The following is a 16,765-nucleotide window of genomic DNA, read 5'->3' on the forward strand; positions in this document are numbered from 1 at the left end:
TAATTCTCCAGTGGTTTCTGAAGGACCAACGCTTTGATAAATTATAGCCTATATGTTAGCAGTTAACTTTTCCAGAATTCCCCAGTGTTTCCTCCCACTGGGAGATAGACAGCTCCTTCCAGAACAAGAGATGGTTGGTTCTTCCATAAGTTGTGGTCCTTGTTTCAGTGGCTTGCTCCTTGCTCTCAGTGGCTGATGGAAATTGGAAGGTGGATCTTGCCTTCCTATCCTGATTTGCTTCTGCCCTTTAATGTCCCACAAAAGACCCTCCTTGACATTTCTGTGGAGGGGTAGTGGTATTACATTTTTTACCTTCTGTGTAGTGGGAGTTAGTTGTGGATAAAATTTATATTCTGTGGTTTCCAAACTGTGCACTGAGGTTCCCCAGGGCATCACATCTACCTCACAGGGAGGTGTGGGGGCATTTTAAACATCGAGGGAAACACAAGGGTAGTCGATGTCTGTTGGACATCACAGGAACTACTAGCCAGAGGTAAGTGATGGTATAAACAATGGATTGCACTACATTCTTTTCTATGCTATCATATCTTTACAATCCTGCGTTTTTGGTGTTGCTGTGTTAAAAAGCAAATACCATGAGGAATACAACGAGGAACAGGAAATAAGGATGGAGGTGTCCAGTCTGATTAGAATATTTGAGAAGTTGTGCAGTGCCCAGTAGGCAATTATTTTTATTTAGGAATGAAATAAATATATTATTTTGTCTTTCAATTTATGTGTTTTTTCACCAATCATCTACTAAGTTGATAGGACACGCATACTCAAGTTATAATACTTAATAAATGGAACTGTTTAGGTGATTCTTTTGTTCTAGTGGGTCATGAAAAAATTACTAATATATATATATATTTGTGGTACGCGGGCCTCTCACTGCTGTGGCTTCTCCTGTTGCGGAGCACTGGCTCCAGACGCGCAGGCTCACCGGCCATGGCTCACGGGCCCAGCTGCTCCGCGGCATGTGGGATCTTCCCGGACCGGGGCATGAACCCGTGTCCCCAGCATCGGCAGGAGGACTCTCAACCACTGCGCCACCAGGGAAGCCCAAAAATTACTAATATATTAAAGATGCCAGAACTGAGAGAGTTTGGGAAACTTTGATTTATATCCTTTTCTCATATTCTAAAATTATACTACCAACTTAATTATACAATTCTGTTAGAGTACAAGTGTAATCAGTGCTTTATTTTATATTTTTCATTTGGCTATCAATGTCTATGTACCACTAACTGAGATGTACCAAGTTTACATATATGGCATTTGTACTTACAGACCTTATGTTTAGTTTGTTCTAAGTAATTTATAGGTTTTAGCTCTTTTTGTCCTCAGAGGTATAAACACTATTATCCTCCTCATTTTACAGATGAGAAAAGTAAGGCACGAATGTAAATACTTACTTGGCGCTGCATAGCCAGAGAAGGATGTAACTTGAATTTTAACCCAGTTATCTCATTCCAGAGCCTATTCTTAGCCACTCTGCTATATATTAAAAGTAGTATATAGCTCAGTTTAGCTTCTCTTCCTTTTTTGTAAATTTTATTTTTATAAATTTATTCATTTATTTATCTATTTTTGGCTGCATTGGGTGTTGCTGCGTGTGGGCTTTCTTTAGTTGCGGCGAGCAGGGGCTACTCTTCGTTGTGGTGCACAGGTTTCTCATTGTTGTGGCTTCTCTTGTTGCAGAGTACGGACTCCAGGTGCACAGGTTTCAGTAGCTGTGGCACGCGGGCTCAGTAGTTGTGGCTCACGGGCTCTAGAGCACAGGCTCAGTAGTTGTGGTGCAAGGGCTTAGTTGCTCCACAGCATGTGGGATCTTCCCAGACCAGGGCTCAAACCCATGTCCCCTGTATTGGCAGGCGGATTCTTAACCGCCGTGCCACCAGGGAAGTCCCTAGCTTCCTCTTTCTCATTTGGTTCACTCTTGTCTTGATATTTTAGAATAAACCTACCTTATCTCTATTTTTCCATATGCATCACCATGGCTTTGAAACATATGTCTGTATTTAGCTATGAAATTTCCATTTACTTGTACTTATATAACTCTGGCCCCTTCTGCCCAGTTCTTAACTTACATCTTTTCTGATGTCTCCTGGTTCTTCTTCCTTGCTCTGCTGACCACTCCATCACTGGACTCCTCTTCAAGGTATCCCACAGCTATTCCAATCCCTGCTGTTAAGCATCTCACACTATAAAAAGGGAAAAATGGAACTGTGCTTTGCCTGTATAGTTATAGTATCCAAAAGTGAACCCTAAATGGAAGAATAAGCAGAGAAGGGTTGTGTGAAGCCACTCTGTGGGCTAAACTCTCAGATGACAGTGGCTTTATTTTTTCTGGGTCACAGAGTATTTTTGTAGTATGGACTTTAATTAGTTCAGATTCAGTATCTATAGTGATTAGAATTGTGTCAACATTTCCTTTAACTGGAAAGAGGTCATGGGAGTTTGTATTTAATCATTTTAAGCTCCTTAAAAAAATGTACCATCTTTTCTGAACCAGAGTAGTGATTCTTTTTCTATAAAAGAAAACTTATCCTCTAAGTTCAGGCAAAGATGCCTGCTTTTGCCACTTCTGTATAGTACTGGATATCCTAGCCAGAGCAATCAGGCAAGAAAAAGGCATCCAAATCTGATGGATCCAATAAAAGCCATCGAAATTTGAAAGGAGGAAGTAAAACTTCTCTTTGTTTGCAGATATTATGATCTTATATGCAGAAAACCCTAAAGATACCACAAAATACCATGTTAGAACTAATAAACAAATTTGGCAAAATAGCAGGATACAAAATTAACACTTGAAAATCAATTGCATTTCTATACACTAATAAGGAACCATCTGAAAAGGAAATTAAGAAAACAATTTCATTTACAATAGCATCAAAAAGAATAAAAACACTTAGAAATTAACTTAACCAAGGAGGTGAATGACTTGTAAAGTGAAAACTACAAAACATTTCTGAAACAAATTAAAGAAGACAAATAAATGGAAAGACATCCTTATTCATTGGTTGAAAGACCTGGTATATTGTCAAGATGTCAATATTACCAAAACAATCTACAGATTTAATGCAATCTGTATCAGAATTCCAAAGATGTTTTTGCAGATCTTTTGCATGAGATGGAAAGACCCATCCTACAATTTATATGGAATCTCAAAGCACCCCAAATGCTGAAAAGAAGAACAAAGCTGGAGGATTCATACTTCCTGATTTCAAACTTACTACAAACCTACAGTAATCAAAATACTGTGGTACTGGCATAAAGACAGACATATAGATCAGTGGACTAGAATAGAGAGTTCAGAAATAAATCCTTATATATATGGTTAAATGATTTTTTGACAAGGGTGCCAAGACCATTCAATGGGGGAGAAGGCAGACTTTTCAGCAAATAGTCCTGAGAAAACTGAATATCAACATACAAAAGAATTAAGTTGGATCCTTATAAAACATCATATACAAAAATTAACTCAAAATGGGGACTTCCCTGGTGGCGCTGTGGTTAAGAATCCACCTGCCGATGCAGGGGACACGGGTTCAAGCCCTGGTCCAGGAAGATCCCACATGCTGCAGAGCAACCAAGCCCATGCGCCACAACTACTGAGCCTGTGCTCTAGAGCCCTCGAGCCACAACTACTGAGCCCGCGTGCCACAACTACTGAAAACTGTGCGCCTAGAGCCTGTGCTCCACAACAAGAGAAGCCACTGCAATGAGAAGCCCACGCACCACAACGAAGAGTAGCCCCTGCTCACCTCAACTAAAGAACGCCCATGTGCATCAACAAAGACCCAATGCAGCCCCCCAAAATAAATAAATAACTCAAAATGGATCCATGATTTAAATGTAAGACCTGACACTATAAAAATCTTAGAGGAAAACATAGGGCAAAAGCTTCACAACATTGGATTTGGCAATGATTATTTGGATATGACACGAAAGGCATAGGTAACAAAAGAAAAAATAGACAAATTGAACTTCATGAAAATTAAAAAAATTTAAGCACACTATCAACAGAGTAAAAAAAGCAACCAATAGAATAGGAGAAAGTATTTGCAAATCACATATCTGATAAGGGATTAATATCAAGAATATATAGAAAACTCCTAAAACTCAACAACAAAACCCCCAAACAATCCAATTAAAAAATGGGCAAAGGACTCAGACATTTCTACAAAGAAGATATACAAATGGCCAAAGAGCACATGAAAAGATGCTCAACATTACTAATCATTAGAGAAATGCAAGTCAAACCTACAATGAAATACCACTTCAAGGAAAAAAAAAAAAAAAAGCAAAAAAACCCAGAAAAGTAAAAGTGTTGACGAGGATGTGGAGAAATTGGAATGCTGTGCACTGTTGATGGGGATGTAAAATGGTATAACTCCTGTGGAAAAAACCAAAAAATTAAAGAAAGAATTACTGCATGATCTGGCAATTCCACTTTGCGGGTATATACTCAAAAGAATTGAAAGCAGGGTCTCAAAAAGATATTTATACACCCCTATTATACTCAAATATTGAATTCACAATAGCTAAAACATGGAAGCAGCCCAAATGTCCACTGACAGATGAATGGATTAGCAAAATGCAATATACACATACAATGGGATATTATTCAGACTTAAAAAGGAAGGAAATTCTGACATATGCCACAGCAGGAATAAATTTTGAGGACATTATGCTAAGTGAAACAAGCCAGTCACAATAAGACAAATACTGTTTGATTCCACTTATATGAGGTATTTAGAGTACTTAAAATTATAGAGACAGAAAGTAGAATGGTGGTTGCCTAGGGAAGGGGGAGGGAGAGGGGGAATGGGGAGTTATTATTTAATGGTTAGTTTCAGTTTTGCAAGATGAAAAGAGCTCTGGAGATGGACGGTCGTGATGGTTGTACGAGAATACAAATGTACTTAATACCACGGAACTGTACACTTAAAAATGGTTAAGATAGTAAATTTTATGCCATGTGTATTTTACCACAATAAAAAATTCTGGGGAAAAAGCAAGCTAATGCATTAAATTAGTCACGATTTTGGAAAATAGAAAAAGTAAAGTAAAATAATTTCATCCCAGTAGTACATACCATTCAGAATTCTAACCCCTCACACAGGGCCTGGGAAGTAGCACCTATAACTGTGTGTACCAATTGTAATGTTGCTACTGTTTAAAAGTCATGAAATATTTCACAATAAAAAACAGCAGAATATAGAATCCTTTGGAGTACAGACAACTACTTGCACGTATAAAAATAATGTGTTGACAAAATGGGCAACAACTGTAGACATATAGTGTAAAATTAAAATGTATCTTGAGATACATGTCCTGGGGTAGTGGATGGTTCTGTTGCCCCAGACACACCCTTGGTACCCACCCTTCTAGCCTATATAGAAGTGGTATCACAAGAGAAAACTGGACAGTCTCAGAACACTCCATGTTGCTTGCTTGTAAAAAATCTATCGTCAAAGATAAGTGCGTTCGGGGCTTCCCTGGTGGTGCAGTGGTTGAGAGTCTGCCTGCCGATGCAGGGGACACGGGTTCGTGCCCTGGTCCGGGAAGATCCCACATGCCACGGAGTGGCTGGGCCCGTGAGCCATGGCCGCTGAGCCTGCATGTCCGGAGCCTGTGCTCCGCAACGGGAGAGGTCACAACAGTGAGAGGCCTGCGTACCGCCAAAAAAAAAAAAAAAAAAAAAAGATAAGTGCGTTCTATGGCAGAAAAAAGCTGCCAGACAGACTGGCTGATTTAAAAAAATAAATCACTTGAATATGTGCATCAGTTATTGTTCAGGTGAATAATTGTGGCAAGAGGGTGCTAAGGGCACTAGATGAAGCAGGGACACTCTCTCCTGCTTTGACAGACAGGGGACATGGTGAATGAAATCTTGTTTTCTCCCCAGAAAATACAGACCTCCCCACTGCACCATTTGCTTCTTCCATTGGAAGCCACAATGTGACATTACGATGGAAATCGGCCTACATCTCTGGAGTAAAATACATCATTCAGTGGAAATATGCACAACTGCCTGGAAGCTGGACTTACACTGAGGTATGAACTGCTGCCCATGTGCCTAAACGGAGACTTTTTCTTCAAATTATTAAAAGTGCCAAATTACTACATATAATTATAGGTGAAAAGACATTCTAGAGAAGATTCAAACGTAAAATGAGTGGTTGGATTAGATGAACTTTAATCTCTGCTACTTTTTATGCTAAACCTTTTATTTTTAAGGAAAATTTATTATTGGACATATATATTATTCCTTCAGCACAGCATCACATAACCAACTACTTATATCATTGTCTTTATCTGCCCACCCCATTGAAAATGATTCCAACTAGGGTGGAGGGCAGGGAGGTCATCCAGCATGCTCCCTTTTAGGAAATCATGTTCAGAGAAAAATAGTCCAAAGACACCAAGTATATTAACATGGAAAAGTAAAGTAAAGCCTTGAGGTAAATGCCATATAATTGAATCCATAATTTTGCAGTTTTGAAGAAGGAAAGAATTTTGGTGTGAATTATGCTGACTGATGTCGGGATGGCTCAGCTCTGAGCTCCAGGCCTCCATTTCAACTGGTCTGGCAGGCCTTGGGTCACTCCATATCCAGAAGGCCATCCATCATCTACAAACGAATCTGTGCTCTTGAGTTACAATATACGGTGGCTATTCCATAAACGCTGATTTTGATCTCTTGTTGATTTAGGCCGTGTCCAAGCTCTCCTATGTGGTAGAGCCCTTGCATCCCTTCACTGAATATATTTTTCGAGTGGTTTGGATCTTCACAGCCCAGCTGCAACTGTATTCCCCTCCAAGTCCCAGTTATAGGACTCATCCTTCTGGAGGTATGGCATGCACATGTTGCTTAAGAAATCAGGGATTATTCCAAAGCTTTGGTTAGTTCATTTTATTTTAAACAACGAAATAAATTTATTCCTTCATTAATAGACCCATCCAACAATGGAGTACCTAGCTAGGTGCCAAATAGTGTTCTAGGTGCTCACCGTACTTCTGTGATCAAAACAAAAATACCCATTCTGGTGGAAAAGAAATACTCTAAGCAGTAAACCTAATAAATAAGGAAAGTATATTGTAAGTAGGAAGATATGGGGTGCTATGGTAAGAGGAACGTTTCGAGCAGGGTCTGTCCTTTAGAAATGGGGAGTGTATTAAAGAAGGTGGTCAGAATAAGCCTCACTTAGCAGTCAGAAATTATGGGAGGTTTTGAAGAAGAGGAGTAGTTGATTTGAGTACTCCTTAAAAAGATAATTTTGGCCACCACACATGGAATGGATTGAAGGAATGAGAGAGACTGGAATGTACAGAGGTAGTGAGATCAGCTGGGAGGTTATTATAATACTTTAACATTTGATTAGAGCTGATTTTTAAAAATAGTACATATATTAGGGCATTTTCTGATTTCTTCTTTCAAAGATGTGACTTCCATACCAGGAAAAGGATTCAAGCCTAGAGCCTTTTAGGGAGGTGAATGCCTGGGGCAGACACTCAGGGAGAGTTGCCTGGTGCTCTCACCCTTGGAGTTAGCTGAGGGGACGTGGGAGGACTTATTCCAAGCCAGACTTTATATGTCCCTACCCCTCGTTCTGGAGCTTCAGCTGTGTGCAGAGACCCTCACTGTGAACTAGGCCTTGGCCAGAAGCATAGCTAGATAGCGGATGAAGCTGGTTGGGGCATTTTCCCTCTTCTCTGATTAGTGCTCTCTCCTTGCTTATCAGATTTTAGGGTATGTGTGGCACCTCTGCTGACTATTCCCTGACTATCCTTGGGACCTCAGGTCAGACACTGGTCTAGGGTCATATTCGAAAGGTTCCAGATCCGAGTAGAATACGTGGATCCTTCTTCATTCAAAGCAATGCCTCATGTACTCCAATAGTGTTGGAACATTTTCCAGTGCTGGAGACATACCGTGGCCCAGGGCCCAAGGCTAGTCAAATCAAAATAATGAAGAAGGCAAATTTTGCTTTCCATTTCCGGGCGTTTCTCTGGATATGCAAGCCCACATACCCTCCAGGTGTTCCAGTCCTCGTACTGAGGGTCTTTTCCATGGATAGCATCTCATGCCTCAATTCTATCTCACTTTTTTTAGCCACATCAAAACTTATAAAGTTATCTGTTTCATGTTCCATCACTTCGTGATTCTTTTCTTTTTTAGCTATGGGAATATATGAGTTTTAGATGGTATTACTGCCTTTTAATTGGGGCCTTTATGAAGATAATTTCTTAATCAGGTGGAATGGTTACCTTGCCTAACCTGACCAGCCTTTTCAGGGACGATTTTTGTGGGGGCGATTTGGACAATAATCACAGTTCACCATGGGACATCTACATGCTTGAAGTGGAGCAGATCATGTCTGTCTGGGCACTGACCCTGAAGAGTTAGTTTTTCTGACATCCTGATTCTGATTCACTGGGAGATGATTCCTACTTCCCTGTTCACCAGGGTGACTGAGTGCATGGAGCAGAGGAGTGATGTGATGGTATTTGTGTTTGCTAAAGCTCAGTCTGAGAGTTGGGGAGGAACTGTGTCAGAGAAAGGCTGAGAGATCAATTAAAAAGCCTTTTTAAAATGCAGCCAATGTGAGGGCTGAACTGTCTCTTCTCTCCCCACTCTAAAGGGTCAGGGGTGACACAGAGCACCTGCCAAAATTGTTCCGAGGCAGAGAGACTACTGAAGAGCAAAGTGACATCAGTCTGTCTTTCTATGGAAAGACGAAATAAAAGGGTGTGGTTTCAGGGCGTGGGGGGTATGGAAAGCAGGTGGAGACATGGGTGGAAGATAGGCTGTTAGATCATTTGTTTTCCTTTCTGTTCTTTGTCACTTGGGTAGCTCCTAAAGTCTGTGGGTGAGTGCTTAATTAGAGAATGCATGCTCCTTTCATCCTTCACAAGGGAAGGGGTGTTGCTAAGGCACAGAAAGCCTGGATTCCAGGGGACCTTGGGAGCTGGGGGAGGAAAGTACAGTCTAGGTCAGCAGAGCTGATGCCAGCAAAAGTGAAGCAGACTGTTCTAATTCAGGCTTATCTAAATCCATATCTTTAGCTGGAACTAGTCTGGCCACAGCACTCTAGTGAGGGAATAGGCCCCAGGACTTACTTCTTTTAACTTGTGTTAATCATTGACTCCAGTTTATTACAGATTCTCTTCTCCTTCCTAACCTGGTTCCATCCCACGTTTCAACTTGTTTAGGTCTCTGGAGATTTTTGACCACTTTTTTTCTAGAACATTTATCCTATTTGCATACTTCCACATTTAATTTTATTGCATAAATTAGAACTGAGGAAAATAACATTTGAAAGAGTCCCTTAGGAAAGTAGTTAACTGGTATCATTTAGGGATCAAGAATTGCAGCTCATAGATATATTACTATCTTCTTTCTACCACTTCTGTGAATATTAACAAAAATACTTCATTTATGCTGTTTTCAAAAAAACAACATTTTTTTCCTATCCTATTTACATTTTTACATTTTTCACTGTATATTTTCTGCTCACGATGTCACCATTATCTCTTCCAGTTCCTGAAACTGCTCCTCTCATTAAAAACATTGAAAGCTCCAGTCCGGACACGGTGGAAATCAGTTGGGCTCCACCTCAATTCCCAGGTGGACCTATTTTGGGTTATAACTTAAGGCTGATTAATAAAAATCAAAAGTTAGATTCAGGGACACAGAGAACCAGTTTCCAGTTTTACTCCACTCTACCAAATACCACCTACAGGTAAGAATTAAGTGGTGCAGGAAAAATGTAACTAGCATGCAAAGGGGAAAGGTGGGGGGTGGGGGGGGAGGGATAAATTAGGAGTTTGGGATTAACATATACACACTACTATATATAAAATAGATAACCAACAAGGACCTACTGTACAGCACAGGGAACTCTATACTATGTACTAACCTATATGGGAAAAGAATCTGAAAAAGAATAGATATATGCATATGTATAACTAAGTTGCTTTGCTGTAGACCTGAATCTAACACAATATTATAAATCAACTATACTCCAATATAAAATTTAAAAATAGTAACCAGCATGGGTACAGGCATGATATTATTTAAGAAATAGGGCTAAAAAATAGTTTAAATGTATTTTGAGAAGTCGCATTGGCTTTGTGCTGTTGGTTTAAGTTACTGTGGTTTTCCTCAAGTTTTTATGCTTATTAGATTACACCATCCTGAGCAAAAACATTTGTAAGTATTTCTATTATATTCAGAGATAAATGTGGGCTAATAAATATGGGCTTATAAATATTGGCTAAAAGAGACATTATAAGCACCATAAATATCATTTCTTCATTTAATCCAACATGAAAAAAGTAAGGAGGTAAAATTCTGTTAATGGTATTTTTGTATTAACTGTTAAGGGGATTATTTTATTATTGTTAGCTTTTCCAGCATTTACTAAGACCTCTTTAAATTAGGGCATGAATGGGGGTCATGCAGATAGCAGAGTTCAGTTTTTGACCTCTGTGACCCTGAACTATTCTATGGGGAATGCAAACAAGGATGTGATTGATGGTCATTTTAGTGCTAAGCAGTGGCACCAAGTAACTAGATACATGCATTGCCACATCGTCCTTTAAATAGAAATGTTATTGCTCCTTCTATTTTTATCTCATGTTCACACCATGCCATGTAAAATACATCTCTCCAAATCGTTTTTGGAATAGGTTTTCTGTTGCAGCAGTAAATGAAGTTGGTGAGGGGCCGGAAGCAGAATCTAGTATTACCACTTCATCCCCAGCAGGTAGAGACTGGGGATGCGCCTCCTGTTACACGGAACTGAGGGGGTGGCAAGGGTGGGTTCAGATCTTAGAGGTCCTGGGTCCTCTGGTGCTCCCCAAGACCCTACTGTTCTGCCCAAATGGACACTGTCTTCTGAATACTTGATAAGTTTTCAATTTTAAATGAGTCCCAGTATTTGACAAATAGGAGTAAGTTGTTTGATCTAAAGTTTCCACGTTGGAATTTAAAACTTAAAAAAAAATTAGGGATTAAAAAAATGGCTTCAAGCAAACCCCTGGTTTCAGTTAAAGTCACTAGTGATTATGACTCTCATTTACACACTTAGGGGATACATATATTGTTTCTGCCCTAACCTCCACCTTATATCATGTATTATCATTTAACACAGATCAGATATCTTTTTCTTCCAGTTTCCTTAAGGTTTTTAAATATATCTAAACTTAATAAGTTACATTGTACCATTCTGAATATTCAGTCTACCAAATTGGCTTCTGTTATTATTTTGCAAGTACCATTTTTTTTTTTTTTTTTTTTTACTTCGGCATTTTAACAATTGCCTTGAGAGATTGAATACTTCCTGCATGATGCCCACGTGAGCAAAATGATAAAAGAAAATGCTCTCTAAGAAGCACTGGAAATATTTTGGGGAAGTGAGTTAAAAGACTGGAATAACACACAAAGATTCAGAATTCTAGGAGTCTGCTCTCCGTTTTCATGGGAGCCCCATTTGCTGACTTGACTGCCCCGTCCTCTAAGCTGCACACGCCTATGCCAGTGGGGAGTGAATGTCATCTATCACCAGCCTTTAGTTTATTTTTTGGGGCTGTTACTACACTCTAGGAAAGGAGAGGTATTTTTGTTATGCAAGAAGCATCCAAAGGGCGAGTTAAATATAGAGCAGGCTTAAGGTTGTTGTTACCGTGATTATTGCATAACATTTATTAATTACACTAAAAGTGTTCATCAACACACACTCCATCAGTCTCCAGTTGAACAGGATGTCAGGCTTCTGTAGTCCTCACATTTCATTACTACAGACCTTTCTCCTGCCTCAAAGGGAGATAATTAAAGACAAAACAGAGACAACCAAAGTTTGTCCATATGTGTGTGTTATGCAACAACCCGCTCCAGCCTGGGCTGGACCACCTCCACCAAGCAGTCAGATTCCTATGGTGGAGGAAAATAAGCCGAGCTCCTATTTGGGCAAGGCTGTTGAGAACAGTGATCCCGCATGGGATGTTATTTTGAGGGCATTTAGGGGCACATACCCAGAAATCCTACTTGACTGACACTGTACTTCTCATCCCCATCACAGAATGTGATTTGTACTACAGTTGAAATACCCCAGTGCCTTCAGAGAAAATCTGACCAGCCTCTTTCACGTGCTAATCCCCTTGTTTTGAAGGGTGGTATTGATCTTTTTTGTGTCAACGTGCATATGATTGGTCTGTCTGTCTAGAAAGTGTGTTGTTGTTTTAGTTCAAGAAGAGGAACGGTGGCTCTTTTTATCCAGGAAAACTTCTCTACGAAAGAGATCTTTAAAACATTTAGTAGATGAAGCACATTGCCTTCAGCCGGGTGCTACACACCGTAACATTACAGGTCAGTGTAATAGAGAAAAATGTTTCCTTAGTGTGAAAAGAAAGATCCAGGTTGACTTCAGTTTGAATCCCTTTATTAAGGATTAAAGAAATAAATTCTCTTTCAAGGAAGTGTTTTGTCTGGTTGTTACCTAATAACACACATGTATTTGCATGGCTCTTCCAGGAATATCAGTTAATGTCCACCAGCAAGTTGTTTATTTCTCTGAAGGAACTCTCATATGGGTGAAGGGAGCTGCCAACATGTCTGATGTGTCTGACCTGAGAATTTTTTACAGTGGTTCGGGATTAATTTCTTCCATCTCCATAGACTGGCTTTATCAGAGAATGTACTTCATCATGGCTCAACTGGTTAGTCTGAGAATTTAAAGTAAGCAACTTGATATTGATACTCTAATGCATATCTTGGTATATTTACAAATAAACATAATTCTTTCATTCAATAATTAGTCACTGAGTGTTTACTATGTTTTAGACACTGGGTTAGCAACGAACCATAGATCTAGCCTATAGCAGGGTCTAGACTTTACCTAGTACTAGTCCTGACCTACCATTAAATCATCTTTATTGTGATTTTTCAGAGCTATGAGTTTATACTAATGATAATTCATCTTCCATAAGACAGTGGTGGTACCTGAATTATCACTAGATAAAACGGCCAATCATAATCAAAATCAGCTGCGAGCATTGTAAATTGTATAATAACCATGGATAACTTTAGTAGGTCTCTGAAAATATTGTATTACCAAACCTTTGAGAAGACACAGTTTGCTGTGTTTCAAGTTTCCTTCTTTTAAAGGGACAGGCTGGTCACCATCACTACGGCTGGAAGCCCCTAAGCTTGGAAACAGCTTAAATATTAATAAAAATAGTTGAGTGCCTCTGTAAGCCAGGAAAATACGTACTCGTATTTCACGGATACCAAGAGGATATAAACTCATTAGGATATAGGATATGACACTGTCTTTTAAGAACTTTTTTATGTTTTCTAAAAGTGCTCTGTGACTAGTGAAATTCTAAATACAGAACAGTTGCTCAAGCAATACGTGTTGGTCAAATTGAATAGACACTAATTCTACTGATGTGCTCTTCTCTAGGTCTGTGTCTGTGATTTAGAAAACTGCTCAAACATTGAGGAAGTTACTCCTCCCTCAGTCATTGCACCTCAAAAAATCGTGGCTGATTCATACAATGGGTGAGTGTTAGTCTTGTAAATGTGAATTCTCTTCCTTTGGCAAGGAACTTGGGGAAACTTGCTTGCTAATAACATCCTAGTACCAGATGAGCCCATCTATGTATCTGATTTCACATTTAATTAAATCCAGGCAAAGTTTTTTTCATTCTTATAGAGCCAAGAGGAAATTTCATTCAAACTTGATCCACTACTTCTCTAGGTAAGTAGTTTTTCCTTTCTCCTTCACAGTAAAATATGGGCTTATGGGAAAGACTTCTTGTCTGGGACTCCGGGGCCTGGTTTCTCGTCTTGGGTATATCACTATTTTATGCATGACTCAGGGTCTTATTCCCCCTCGATGCTCCCCATGAGAAGCCCTTCCTGCCTCTCTTTCGTCTTTTCACTGCACCATTTTCTCTTGCTGAGCAATTCAGCACCTGTTCATTTTTCTGGTCTGGTTCTCACATCTATCAGGAGGCTGGTTTAGAAAGAACACTGCTACCATCCACTTTAGGAAACTGAAATTGATAGCTAATAACAAGTTAAAATTTGCCATTACAAATCACTATGCTTCCCCCTGCCACAAATGAAATGGACACATTTTAGCTCAGTTGTGATGCTAAATTGTAGTAGGACTTCAAGAAAGTAACTTCGGGTCTATGACCTTTGCTTTATCCTCCCATTCGGGGAAGACAATAATACTCAGTTGGGGTATTTTGAGGATGAAATGAGTTATTCACTGTGAATGTATTACATGATCTCCACATGCTCACATGTGAAGGATGAAAACATAGGAAGTTATTTTGGGGTTATTGTTTCTTAAATATAATCAGATAATTACAGGTTAGTAACAAATAAGCAAGGCCAACATTTGTAAGACTAAACATTTTTCTTTCTTGTAGGGATAAAGTTGTTTTCATTTTGAATGAAAAAAAAATATAGCCCATAGCACTTTTTATCTTTCACGAATTGACTTTCTTACTCATTATTGATTTAAAATCAAGATTTTCTATTCATATTCTTTCATAATTTACCAGATATTTATTTTAATGTTTTAAGCTTGAGTGAATTACTGAATTACAGAATTTTTTTCTTTTTTTCTTTTAAAACCCTGTGATGTAGGACAAGTCCTTTGGACTCTTTGGATCTTATTTTCCTCATTTGTAAAAGTCTAAGATCCTATGAAATGAACTTTGTTGCTGGCAGTTACACGAAATGACTCATTCTGAGGATAATGAACTTCACTCACTAAATCAGTCGCTCAAAATACATCTCAAAGAGGTCTTTGGTGGCTCTTTCTTCCATTAGGATAAAACTGATTTGTGCTTAGATTTTGAAATATGACTAGAAATTATAATAATAATTATTCAATAATAGTTACCAGGCACTTAATATGTGCTTCTAAGTGCATTACTTCCAATAATTCATTTAATTCTTGTTCAGCCGTATGGGATAGTACTTTTATTATCCCAATTTTATAGATAGGAAAGCAAAGCACAAGTTGATTTATCGACCGCCCACGACCATCAGCTGTTTTGCGCTGGAATCAGTATTTGACTTCTTGCTCCAGGGCCTGTCTTCTAATCATCTCCCTAGACAATGATAGAGTTTCTGTAAAAATCAAAACTTTTAGCAACCCTTTTTATATAGTATTCCTGAAGAATTTCAGGCAGATGAAATAGTTTATTCTTCTGATTAAAAACGGTTACCATTATGCTGTTATCTTGCACCACTGAATTATTCACTCACTGAGTTTGTACTTATTATAAAACTCTTCCCTCTCCCCCATCCCTGCTGCTTCTCTCTCTCACCTCCGTCCTCCTCCCCCCACACCCAGCTCTCCTCACCTTTCTTCTCCTTTTCTTAAATGACTAGAGCATATCTTTAATAAATACCTTTACTACTTTGCACCTTGGGAAACCCTGTACTTATCCACTCTGGAGATACCTGGTTCTAATTGCCCAACAGGATAAAACAATGTGCTGAGGCATTGTTGCTCCTTCACCCTTGCACTGAATCACACCAGGCTTCTTTTGCTCCTGTGTCAGGTATCTCTTTTATCTTCTGAGAGACGGCATTTATAGAGTTGATCTCCCTGTGGCTTCTGGTCGGGGCTCGGAAGTTGTGCGTATTGTGCAGAGTGGCACATTAAAGGACTTTGCAATCAAGCCACAGTCCAAGCGAATCATTTACTTCAATGACACCGCCCAAGTCTTCATGTCAACCTTTCTGGATGGCTCCACGTCCCACCTTGTCCTACCTCATGTCCCCTTTACTGATGTGAAGAGCTTTGCTTGTGAAAACAACGACTTCCTGGTCACAGATGGCAAGGCTGTTTTCCAACAGGATTCTCTGTCTTTTAATGAGTTCATCGTGGGATGTGACCTGAGTCACATAGAAGAATTTGGGTTTGGCAACTTGGTCATCTTTGGCTTGTACACCCAGCCACACCCGCTGCCGGGCTGCCCACAGCAGCTCTCAGTGCTGTTCGGCTCACACCAGGCCCTGGTTCAGTGGAAGCCCCCTGTGCTCGCCATTGGAGCCAGTGAGTACCCTGTCCCCAGCCTGGAGACTGGCCTTGCTGCAAGGAGAGGAAAGCTTGAATGGCTTGACATGGCGACTCAACTTTGAGAGCCCATATGTGATTATTTAGTCATCAACTCAAAGCACTACTTAGTGCTCTCTCTTTCTCTTTCACACACACACACACACACACACACACACACACACACACACGTGTTTATACGTTTGTTCTACATTTATCAGTTTTGCATTAAGAGAATCTCTATATTTCATCATATATGTCCCAGCAGAATGGGTGGAGCATTTATTGAGTGTCTCCTTGGAGTCAGGCACTAACATTCTAGTCTGAGGGAATGCATTAGCCAGGGGGATGGAGATTTGGGTTGAGATTATGTATCCAGGGAGATCTTGCATGAATTTGAGCCTAAAACTCTCTGGACTTGAATTTTCATCTCTGGAGAGGCAGCATGTGTGGTGGATATGCAGGTGGGCTCTGGAGCCAGCCTGCATGGATTCAAAGGCTGGTCTTGCCCTTTTTTAGCAGAATGACCTGGGCAAGTTACTTAACCACTTCATGCATGTTTTCACTACTGGAATAAAAACATTAATTATATACTTCTATGGGATTGTCATACAGACCAAATTAAGATGCACAGGTAGAATGCTTAGAACAGTGTCTAGCACAGCTGC

At 39.6% G+C, this 16,765-nt stretch overlaps 1 protein-coding gene across 1 annotated transcript in view; it reads left to right on the top strand.

Annotated features, from left to right (window-relative positions):
• Positions 1–16,765, top strand: part of ROS1 (ROS proto-oncogene 1, receptor tyrosine kinase) — a gene marked incomplete at both ends in the record, with an annotated part of 112,468 nt that overhangs the window by 19,122 nt on the left and 76,581 nt on the right. The window contains 8 exons of the mRNA XM_082855556.1: positions 5,915–6,063; positions 6,722–6,860; positions 9,551–9,752; positions 10,702–10,778; positions 12,257–12,379; positions 12,545–12,729; positions 13,476–13,573; positions 15,601–16,097. Of these exons, the coding sequence (XP_082711682.1) occupies positions 5,915–6,063; positions 6,722–6,860; positions 9,551–9,752; positions 10,702–10,778; positions 12,257–12,379; positions 12,545–12,729; positions 13,476–13,573; positions 15,601–16,097 (1,470 nt within the window). The remainder of the gene's footprint in view (positions 1–5,914; positions 6,064–6,721; positions 6,861–9,550; positions 9,753–10,701; positions 10,779–12,256; positions 12,380–12,544; positions 12,730–13,475; positions 13,574–15,600; positions 16,098–16,765) is intronic.

This window comes from Leucopleurus acutus (assembly GCF_964270905.1).
Source record: "Leucopleurus acutus genome assembly, chromosome: 15".
Taxonomy (NCBI): Eukaryota; Metazoa; Chordata; class Mammalia; order Artiodactyla; family Delphinidae; genus Leucopleurus; species Leucopleurus acutus.